General features: G+C 45.0%; 1 protein-coding gene and 1 long non-coding RNA gene across 3 annotated transcripts in view; one reads left to right on the forward strand and one right to left on the reverse strand.

Moving 5' to 3' along the window:
- Nucleotides 1-1,909, forward strand: part of EFHD1 (EF-hand domain family member D1) — a 39,314-nt gene extending 37,405 nt beyond the window's left edge. For both annotated transcript variants that reach the window (XM_049712303.1, XM_004262583.3), the window contains one exon: nt 598-1,909. In XM_049712303.1, coding sequence (XP_049568260.1) covers nt 598-732 — 135 coding nt within the window. In that variant the 3' untranslated portion in view covers nt 733-1,909. The remainder of the gene's footprint in view (nt 1-597) is intronic.
- LOC125965014 (uncharacterized) lies at nt 582-3,432 on the reverse strand. The gene is made up of 3 exons (XR_007478437.1): nt 3,364-3,432; nt 1,851-1,920; nt 582-613 (listed from the first exon to the last, which is right to left on the reverse strand). It is a non-coding gene; the product is annotated as an uncharacterized LOC125965014 (long non-coding RNA).
- Between the last annotated feature and the right edge of the window lie 8,230 nt (nt 3,433-11,662).

Raw genomic sequence — 11,662 nt, forward strand, 5'->3', positions numbered from 1 at the left:
TATCTCATTCACAACGCCAACAAAAAACATTCAGTATTTGGAAGTAAATTTAGAAGGATTGATTCAGAGAAAGCTGAAAATTTTAGTTGGTAACATTAAAAAAACCCAAAACAACCAGTACTGAATGAAAACTGAGTCATTCAGGGAAAACTGTACATTATAAAGATATCCCTTTGCCGCAGGCAGATTGATGCAATCCTATTCGAGATGCCTGCAGGAAGCTCATTTGGTTTTTGTTTTCCCCTAGAACTAAAGAATATTATTGTGAAATTAAAGGTGGAAAGTAGAAGTGGGCAATAGGCGTGGATGTTAGGGGTATCCTGAAAAAGAAGCTGAGGTGGAAAAGCCAACCCCAGCAGATAGGAAGGGGCATGTGTAACACAGCAGCAAATAAAGTGACGGTGTCCTCGCTGTTAGAAAGCAAACACTGGAAGACCAAGGGGCGGGAGTGTTGGGCGGGGGTCAGGCCCCCAGCAGGACCAGGATCCCAGGTCACGTGGCTGGAGACAAGCGAATTCTGTCTGATGGGGCTGCTCCCTCTGCAGGTTTCTCTTTCCTCTCTCACTCTGTTGGTCTGTCCTCGCTGTTTCTCTGCAGGTCCAAGCCTTGAACTCTGCCAGTAAGTTTGAAGCGGAGATAAAAGCAGAGCAAGATGAACGGAAGCAGGCGGAAGAGAAGAGGAGGCTCCGCCAGGCAGCCTTCCGGGAACTCAAGGCCGCTTTCAGTACATAGTTGGGCTGACCTTGACCTCTGGCCACAGCTGTGCCTCACAGATGCCCCGGAGAGACCTGGCCGGGCATCCTCACCCCAGCTGACCCTTTGCCCCAACAAGCCTTCACAACCACCACCCAGCGCAAACTCCTTAACCTCATAGGGGTGGCAGGGGGTGGCTCTCATCCCCATTTGGGAGCCCCTCCCAGAGGTTCCAGCTGCCCCCCACAAGTCCCTCTCCTGCTTGCCTTCCTCTGCCCTTCTCTGTAGCCGGAATGTGCCTCTACTTGGCAACCTTTACTTTTTCTTTGTCTCTTTCCCACTCCACAGAGTGGTCTGCTGTGTTAATTTGTACAGATACTTCTTTCTTTGGTGGTCCTCAGAGGAGATAGTCCCTGGAGGCCTATGATGCTAATGTTGCCCATTTTCTTGGGTAATCCTTTTTCTGTGCCTCTTCCCGTCATGCCCCTCTCTCCTTTGTTTCTCATCCAACTTCCCTGTTCTCATTCTTAGCCTGATCCTGCCGGGTGCTTTTGCATCTTCTGTCCTCTGATGATGGTGAGGTTTAAGGCAGGCCAGGCTGGACCACTCCCTAACCCCTCTCCAATAGGGGGCACGGCATGCTGCTGAGATGACACAAAATAGTGAAAGGATAGGAGATTCTGTTCCTTCCCATCACCTTTCTCCTGTCCTCTTAGCATCCCCCCTATATCTATCCTTTTCATTACGCTTCCCACTTCAGCCTTTTTTTTCCTACCCCTAAATACTGTGCTACTTAACTGTAAGAATGAAATAATGATTATAAGTAATATTAATGAGTAGAAGAATTCCTGTTAACTCTGACTTTATGCAAATTATATTACAGTAGACCCCTGACATTCCCAAGTGACAAATCCAGAGCCTTTCCAAATCCCAAAAGTCATGACCATCCTCACCATCTAGCTGGTTTCCAACCTCTGCTCTAAGGTGCTGAGGTGAAGCTGTTCTTCAGCATAATTTTTTATATGTTATGAGTTCTTGGGATTGCTCACAAATATCAGGGGTTTTTTGTATTTTATAAACGAATTTCTAACATCATATTTATTTCTTCTCTTTTTTACCTGCTGTCTTTACAAAAAAGAAAACATCTGCATTTTTACCTTACGGCTGTTCTTTTTAAATAAACAGTGCAAATGGACTTTGCCATCACATCAATGTGCTTCTAGTCTTCTGTGAATTGGAGGGGAGAGAAGGGTGTTTTCTGTGGTGGCCACATCCAGCCTAGGCTCCTGTTTCACACCAAGTCCCCGAAGTAGAGTTAGAAGTGGTGCTTAAAGGTTTGGCTTTCACTCCGGGGCATTCTGAGTACTGAGGTTGCCTGTCAGCTACTCCTCCCCTTCCCATCACTGAGGATTCTTTCACCTGCAGGTAAAATCTGCAGCTTAATTTCTCTTGCTTCCTGGATCCCTTGAAACTCTGATGAGGACCAATGACCCTTCCCTCCCATGTATAATTCCAGGGTATTTAGGGGACCTAGGTAAAGACCCCTGGCCTAAAAGAACACCCTTAGCTCCCCAGGGAGAATAATTTCTGTTTCTGCACAAACCCAAGACCTACAATTCTCAGGCATCCTTCTTCCATGTAGGGTCACCCTAACCTCCCCACCAGAGGAAGTGGATATGAAAAAGGCAATCCAGCAATCGTGCTTCTTGGTATTTATCCAAATGAGCTGAGATACTTTGTCCGCACAAAAACCTGCACACGAATGTTGATAGCAGCTTCATTCATAGTTCAAAACTTAGAAGCAACCAAGGTATTCTTCAACAGGTGAATGGATAAACAAACTGTGGTCGATCCATACAGTGGAATATTAATTCAGTGATGAAAAGAAATATTATTCACTGTTGAAAAGAAATGAGCTATCGAGTCACAAAATGACATGGAGGAAACTTAAGTGCATATCGCTAAGTGAAAGAAGCCGATCTGGAAAGGTTGCGTTGTATATGATTCCACCTGTATGAAATTCTCGAAAAGGCAAAACTGTGAAGGGAGTGAAAAGATTAGGGTTATCAGGGGTTAGGGCAGGGAGGGAGGGATGAATAGGGGATTTTTAGAGCAGTGAAACATTCCGTATGATGCTATAATGGTCATTATACATTTGTCAAAATCCATATAGAATGTATAACACAAAGAGTGGACCCTAATGGTACTGTGGACTTCAGTTAATAATAATGTGTCAATATGAGCACACCGGTTGTAAGAAATGTACCAACACTAATGCAAGATATTAATAAGAGGTGAAACTGGAGGGGGAGGGAGGAGAGGCGTATATGAAACTCTGAACTTTCTGCTGAGTTTTTCTATAACCTAAAACTGCTCCAAAAAATAAAATCTATTAATTAAAAAAAAAAAAAGAAAAGAAAAAAGAAGGAAGGAAGGAATGGAGACAGCAGTATAATTACTTCAAATGTCCATTTCCCTCTGTGGACAACTAGAGCCATGTAAGAGCTAAAACCTCGTGATTGCAAACGGTAGAAAATGTAACACAAAAGAACTTAAGGGAAAAAAACGGACAAATATTGGGTTATGGAACTACAAAGACCAGAGGCAGCACTTCTTTGCCCCCTCTTGGTCATGAAGTCCTATAGATCGTGTTCCCTTCACGCATCTTACCCACAGTTGCCATCCTCCATCTCCATGGCCATGGCCTTCATTGGTTCTTTCCTGGGTCTCTACAGTGGCCTCTGAACTGGTTTCCCTGCCATCATTTGGCCCTGACTGTCCAAGCTGCCGTAAGAATAACCTTAATAAACTGTGGACTGTAGCTAACATCTCTCCTTCAGTTTTTGGTTCTCCACCTTCAGGATCTGGGCCCTGCTCACCGCCTGCTGCTTCATCTCTTGCCCTTCCCCCTCCCTTCCAAATGGTACACTCCCGGAATATGCAATACCTAGCAGTTCCTAGAAAGCGCCACTTCTCCAGACTTTTGCACATGCTGTTCCCTGTGCCTGGCACTTCTTCCCTTCCCCTGGCAAACTATTTCTCATTGTTTGTGACTCAGCTAAGAGATTATCTTCAGGAAGCTTTCTTAATGCTTGCAGCCTAGGTGCCCCTTCTCGGGGTTCCCATTTCACCCTAAGTTTTTCTCTATTGTAATCCTTATGACATTATGCGTATCCTTCTCTTCTTCCTTCTTTGGACTACGGACTCTTTGAAGGGCAGAAACTGCCTTACTGCTGTAGGCCTAGTACGCTGCCTCGCATGTGACAAACTCCCACCGCACGTGCATGTTTGTTTCACAAGGACGTACCAAGTTTGTTGGAGCAGACAGAGATGGGCAAGGGAAGACCACTGCCACTGACTCAGGGACCTTCTAAGCACCTGACATGGGAGCCTAGCCTGAGAGGACAGCTCTGAAAGTGAGGACAGCAGAGATTGCGTGGACATCTGTCTCACTGGAAAGGTGATGAGTCTACTCCCCAAAGGCCCCCCTTTGACTGAGAAATAGGGAACACCAACAAACAAATCAGTTCTGCCTCTGCCCTGGAGACTGTGTGATGTAATAGGACTTGCAATCAGATACTAGGCTAGTAACGTAGCCTCACTGAGCCTCCGTTTCCTCTTCTGTAAAGTGGGAAGGGTGATTGTCTACCTGGCAGATTCCATCCCTGGCATATATTTAGTGCTCAGGACATACGGGTCCCCTCTCTGTCTTCTACCTTGCACTGCTACAATTCTGTCTCCTTCTGAGCCCTGGGTCTTTAAAGTCACATGCGAAGGACTCCAGGCCAGGGTGGCCCAGAAACGCTCAGTCCTGGCTGCTGCCTTAGCCCCAAGCCCAGATGCCCACTCACCTAGCTCCTCTGTTTTTTTGAGTCTCCTTTCCCAACCAGCCTGGAGAGATTTCTGCCAGTCTGCCTGTTCACCTGCCACGCCCCTGCAGCTGACACTTGCTGAGCCCTCCTGGCCTGGTCGTGTGACCTGACACCTGTGGCCTTGTCCCTGCTCAGATTTCTCCTCGATGACCCTGCTTGTACACCAGGCCAGATTCTGGCCACATCCCTACCTACCAGCCTGACTGGTTGCGGGGGAGGCCAACTGGTTCTAGGGGGCCAACTTACAATTCTACAACTTAGGGAGGCGCTGAAGATGGGACCTTATCGGGGGTCAGTTTCCCCGCTCCCTTCCTCTCCTTTCCAAAACCAGTCACTTTTGGCACACTACCACGTGGTATTGGTGGGAGTGTACATTGCTGTTGTCCTTTGGAAGGGCAATCTGGTAGACTGTTAAAATTTTAAATTGTATTTGTATTAGTCATTTATTTCTGCTTTAACAAATCATCCCATAACTTAGTGGCTTAAAACAATCATTAACATTTATTATCTCACACAGTTTCTGTGTGTCAGGAATTCAGAAGTGGTTTCACTGGGTTCTAGCTCAGGGTCTCTCATGAGAAGTCAAAATGCCAATTGGGGCTGCTGCCATCTAAAAGCTTGACTGGGGCTGGAAGATTTCATCCACCACTCATGTGGTTCACAAGTTGGTGTTGCCTGTTGGCCAGAAGCCTCGGTTACTTGCCACGTGGACCTCTCCACTGGACTGCTAGAGTGTCCTCACAGCATAGCAGTTGGTTTCCCTCAAAGTAAGTGATACAAGAAAGGGGTAAGCTGCAATGTCTTTTAAGACCAAGTTTCAGAAATCACTGTCTATTGGGACGTCCCTGGTGGTCCATTGGTTAAGACTCTGCACTCCCAATGCAGGGGGCCTGGGTTCGATCCCTGGTCGGGGAACTAAGATCCTACATACTGCAGCTAGAGAAGTCCGCACGCCGTGACGAAGAGCCTGTGCAGCCTAAATAAATAAATAAATAAATAAAGCACGTTCCATCATTTCCATAATATCCTACTGGTTACACAGGTCAGCCCGACTGGTCAGAATTATTGGGAGCCATCGTGGAGGCTGGCTACTGCAGAATCAGTCAGGGTTCTTAATTACAAGTAACAGAAGCTAAGTGGACTGATTTCAGCAGAAGGAGAACTGATTGAAAAGACAAGGAGGAACTCGCAGAATCACTAGCGGGGTTGGGGGACCAGGCTAAGAAAACAGGCAGGAGGCCAGGTTGGGCACTACTGCCGAAAGCACGCCATGGGAACAAGCCAGGTCTGGTGCCCCTGCCCTGGCTGATAAGAACTTTGGGGTGTCCTGCTTCTTCAGGTGCTTACTCCAGATTCAGAGTCTGAGGCTGAGCCCAGTCACACGCCCACGTGTTGGAGATGGGAAGGGTTAGGATCTGGACCATTTGTCTTCTGTAAGGGGAGGTGAGCTCTGTCTCCCACCAAGATGCTTATTTCCCCCAAACATGGGAACATACTTCAGATGCAGAACAGTTGTGAAAGAATGGCAGATGTCTGCTGCAGAGATACTCATGAGCTTTGACCCAGGGATTTTTACCTCTGGGAATTTATCCTATAGGTAAATAGAAACATGAACAAGTGTATGTTTAAAGGGATACTTGTTATTGCATTGTTTGTTTGAGCAAAAATAATGGAAACGATCAGGATGTCTATCAGCAGGGGGTCAGTTAAGTGCATTATGATACATCCATGTAAATAATCACTGCTAGGCAGCCAATGAAAAGTGTGTGGAGGGCCCCATGACGTATTCTTGGAAAAAGGCCAGGAGCAGAGCAGCATGCACAGTACTGCTCAGGTGTTTTGTTTTGTTTTACATGAGAGATATAAAGCCATGTCTCTGCGTATGTCAACTAAGCTGCATGAGGTCAGTGGCCAAGTAGATTTTGGGTCAAACTGCTTGTATCCTCAGCTCTTGGTGGTGCTGAGAACTAAGAAGTACATCATGCTTGTTATTTATACAACATTTTGGAGAAAGCCATACAAGAAACTGTCACCGGTGGGTTACTTGAAAGGGGAGAGAACCTAAGGGTCCTGGGTAGGTCTGGGGGGGATTTAAATTTTTTCCTTTATATGTTTTTGAACTCTAAAAAAATTTCAAACTGTAAACATGCACTGCTTCACCATTGTAAAGCAATTATACTCCAATAAAGATGTTAAAAAAATAAAACAAACAAAAAAACATGCACTGCTTTACTACCGCAACTGTTAATAACAGTTACTAAAAAAGAGAGGAGACTCTCTGACCAGAAAGAAAGTGAGAAGAGCAGTTGAACATGCATGTGGAAACTCTTTAGGACAGTGAAAGTATGAAATCCTAAATATGCAAGACTCAGGAGAAAACGAATAACATTTTGGGACACATCGTGGGGCATTCACCTGTATTCCAAGATAGTTTTTATGATTTAATTTTCTTGGTATACATCTGGAGGTTGGAAATTAAAAAAAAATTTAAAATATGCAAGTACTTTTATAATAAAAATGTTTTCAAACACAAAAATTGATCTGTTTCCATAGTTATCATCTGAGCAGCTTTTCCTTGATGTTTGCTGTGCTCTCTGGCTCGCTCTCTTCCCACACCCTCTTCCTTGTGTTTTCTCTTTGCTTTTCAGCTGTGTACCCAACACTATTATTTTGGGTACCAATCTGAGCGGTACTGCCCTCTCCACTGATGAATCCATCCACCTTTTTTATCCACTTTCAAATTTCTGCGTCCTCCCTTCTTCATCACCTACTCTTTCCTAATCTTCTGTTCTCCCTGCTCCATAGACACCTCTGATCCCCAGCCCCAGACTCCTTGATAACTGCAGATTTGGCATTGCCAATCAATCTCTTCCTCCCTCTGTTCTGAGACTGGTTCCTGCTTCTACCCGGTCCTACCTGTAACTTCTCTCTGTCCACCAGCTACACCTTTTCTTCCCAAGAGCCTGCCTTAACTCCATACTTTTCCTCTCTGCAGTTGCTGGTAATCACTGCAGTTGCAGTGATTCCCCAGGATTTCAAAAATCTCCTCTGTATGGGTGACTCTCAGATTTTTAGCTCTGACCCCCTCTAATCTCCTTCATTTCAAACTGCCTTTTTAAATTTTTGGATGATTGTATTAGTTTTCTAGGTCTGCTGTAACAAAGTACCGCCAACAGGGTGGCTTAACAGACATTCATTGTCTCACAGTTCTGGATGATAGAAGCCCAAGATCAAGGTGTTGGCCAGGTTGGTTCCTTCAGAGGGCTGTGAGGAAGAATCTGTTCTATGCCTCTCTCCCAGCCGCTAGTGGTTTGCTGGCAATCTTTGGTGTTCCTTGGGGTGTAGAAATATCACCTGGTTTCCTATCTTCATCTTCACATGGAGTTCTCTCTCTATGCATGCATGTCTGTGTATAAATATACTCTTTTTATAAGGACATCTGTCATATTGAATTTTGGCCCACCCTAATGACTTCATTTTAGCTTAACTACCTCAAAACCCTATCTACAAATAAGGTCACATCCTGGGGTACATTCTGAGGTTAGCAGGCCAGCATATCTTTTGGGGGGACACAATTCAATCTATAACGATGATGTTCCAGTCACTATTGCTGTGTAACAAATTATCCCAATATTTAGTGGCTTAAAACAACTATTTTATTATACTCATGGATTTGGTGGATCAGGAATTCAGACAAGGCACAGTGAGGATGCTTGTCTCTGCTTCACGATGTCTTGGGCTTGGATGCCTGGGTGTGACTCGACAGCTGGGGCTGGCATCATCTGGTGGCAATTTTCACTCAAGTGTACGACTGTTGATGCTGGGGCTTTAGTTGGGGCTATTGATGGGGCCAGTTACTTGGGCCTCTCCTTGTTGTTTGGGTTTCCTTGCAGGATGGCACCCTCAGGGCATTTGGACTTAACCATACATCAGCTCTTGCTTCAAAAGAGGCTGTGAGCAAACAAGCTCTATAGCCTTTATGGTCTAGCATTGGAGTCATCTCATTTCACTTCCACCACGGTCTATTGGTTATAAGGGCTTGAGGGGAGGGGAATTAGACTACCTCTAGAGAGGGTAGTGGCAAGGTTCTATAGGAGTATGTTGAACAGATGTTGTTGAACAGATGTTGTTGTATTTTCTTTAGAAAAATACATCTGTCACAGTCGATCAACCAGTGTTCCTTACAAATTAAATTTATTTTGAGCTAAACTCTTACTCCTCCCTCCCCCTAATGATCTATTATTTTCAACTTCTCTGCTTCTATCAATGTTACAATAAAGCTGAAACTTTGTTATTATCCCTGACTAGGGCAGGCAGAGTCTACTGCTGTAATTTTACAACTACTATTTGATGAAACATAGGAGAGTCAGAGTGAATAAAAGAAGAAAAGCGCCCTTCCTGAGGAGTAGGTAATCAAGAATTTATTTGATTTTATAGGTATTTTTTGAGTATCTACTGTGTACCTGGACAATGCCAGCTGCTGAGGATGCAAAGTTGAGTAATGCAGTATGTGTAATGGTTAAAAGCATGGGATTCCGTTAGCTTTTATCATCACCATCATCATCATGCCTTAAATTTGTTTCCTGCTCTCTGAAAGCTTATACTTTAGGGCTAAAATTATGGCTAAGGCACTCTGGAAAATGGTTTGGCACTTCCTGACAAAGTTAAACAAACATTTGCCACATAACCATCCATTTCATTCCTAGGTATTTACCCAAGTGAAATAAAAACCTTTGTTCACACAAATACCAGCATGTGAACATAGCAGCTTTATTCATAATCTCCCCAAATGGAAACAATCCAAATGTTCCTCAACTGGGGAATGGATGAACAAATATAGTGCATACATACAAGGAAATACTACTCAGCAATAAAAAAGAAGAAAGTACTGAAACATGCAACAGTGTGGCTGAATCTCAAATGTATGATGCTAAGTGAAAGCAGCCAGTCTCAAAAGGCTACATGCTCTATGGTTTTATCTATATGACATCATGAAGCGAAATTATAAGGAGAGAAAACAGAACAATGTTTTCAGGGGCTGGAAGTAGGTGTAAGGGCTGACTACAAAGGATCGTGGGGGGAACTTTTGTGGGCAATAGGACTATTCTGTACCTTGATTTTAGTAGTAGTTATACACACCTGTATAAATGTGTCAAAAGTTGCAAAGCTGCATACTAAAAATACTAAATTTACTATAGGTAAATTATACCATATATATAATTTTGTATATGTATATTTTATACACATATAAAATTACCAGCACAGGTGGCATAGCATCAGAGATGTGGCATGATAAGCCACATCAATAACACATGATTTAGGCTTTTAAAGATGACCGGGAGTCATGCAGGTTGGTGAGAAATGGTGTAAGTGTTGGGAATGGCATCATGACAAGAGGGAACAGCATGTGCAAAGGCTAAAACAAATTAGCCTATTTGAGGACCTTCATACATGGGCATATCCGGAGCATTAAATTAAGGGGACAGAGGAAGGGGAGGGGAGCAATGTGGGTGATTCTAGAGTTCAGGAGAATGGGACTGTGAAGGATCTGTTCAAGATTCTGTGTTTATAACAAGCTTCCAAGTGAGGCTGATACTGCTGGTCCGTTGATCACTTTGAGCAGCAAGAGACAGCATAAAGGTCAAGGGAGAATGTATTTCTGAAAGTAGGGAGTGGTCAATCACAATGAAGACAGGAAAACACTAAGTCAAGATGAGGACTGAAAAATTCCAGTTATCTACCTGTAGGTTGATGTGTCCTCAGAGCAAGCAATTGGTGGATGGGTCAGTATAGAAGCCACATTAGAACGGTCGATGATTGCTTGCCCGGTGTGGGAATCAGGAAAGTGCTTATACACACCTCTTTTGTGCTGTTTGGCTTTGAAAGGGAACAGAGAGGTAGGGAGGTTGTTGGAGGGGGAATTGGAGTTTTTAACATTAACTTTTAAGATGAAAGACATTTGAGTATTTTTAAAAGCTAATGGGAAGGATCCCATAAATAAGAAAGAGGTTGGAGGCACAAGGAAAGAACGGGATGACCTGAGAAGAGTAGAGCTGCCAGATGTACCAAATAAAAATACAGGGTACCCGGACTTCCCTGGTGGCGCAGTGGTTAAGAATCCATCTGCCAATGTAGGGGACACAGGTTCGAGGCCTGGTCCAGGCAGATCCCACATGCCGCGGAGCAGCTAAACCCGTGCGCCACAACTACTGAAGCCCAGGCGCCTAGAGCCTGTGCTCCACAACAAGAGAAGCCACCGCAGTGAGAAGCCCACGCACCGCAATGAAGAGTAGCCCCTGCTCGCCACAACCAGAGAAAGCCCGCGCGCAGCAACGAAGACCAAACGCAGCCAAAAATAAAGTTAAATAAATAAATTAATTAATATAGAAAAAAAATACAGGGCGCTCACTTAAATTTGAATTTCAGGAAAACGATGAATAATCTTTTAGTGTAAGTTATGTCCCTGATATCGCTGGTGGCCTGTATTTCATTTGGCAACCCCCAATTGGGAGATTTTTAGGTCAAAGAATTATAGTCCCGGATGCACTAGGACGGAGCTGGAGCTCTAAAGTCCTCCCCTGCTGTCACATTCCAAGAATCTAGAATGAATTCTCAGTTTTTCCGGAACCGTTAACAAGCAGACAAACTGCTTTGAACCTCAGCTTTTGTCACTTCCCTATTTTCTCTAGGATGGCAAACGGGCAGGAAAATGCTGGATGAAAACCTGTTTAAAAGTTCTGGTGTGGAAAATCAGCTCCTAAATGATGCAGAGCTTTTTGAGCTGCCAATGGGCTCTGGATTGGGCGCAGAAGACGGTGAGTCACACGGCGCTTGGCCCAGCTCCAGCTCTGGACACCAACTCTACTCAACTCAAGGGCAGGCAGGGAGCGCCGGCCGAAGGACTCGTAGGCGCTTGCGCCCTGCCGCGGCCCCGCCCTCCTCCAGCCTGACATCCGGGGCTCGGGCAGGGGCGTGCCCGGGAAAGAAGGGAGGGAGGCTGCGGAAAGGAAGGATGTCGTGGGAGGCTGGAGAAAATGGGAGGGAGGGGAGGCGGGGCGAGGGCAGAGCAGGGGGCGTGGCGGAACGAGCACGCTGTC

Source organism: Orcinus orca, chromosome 7 (genome assembly GCF_937001465.1).
Source record: "Orcinus orca chromosome 7, mOrcOrc1.1, whole genome shotgun sequence".
Lineage (NCBI taxonomy): Eukaryota > Metazoa > Chordata > Mammalia > Artiodactyla > Delphinidae > Orcinus > Orcinus orca.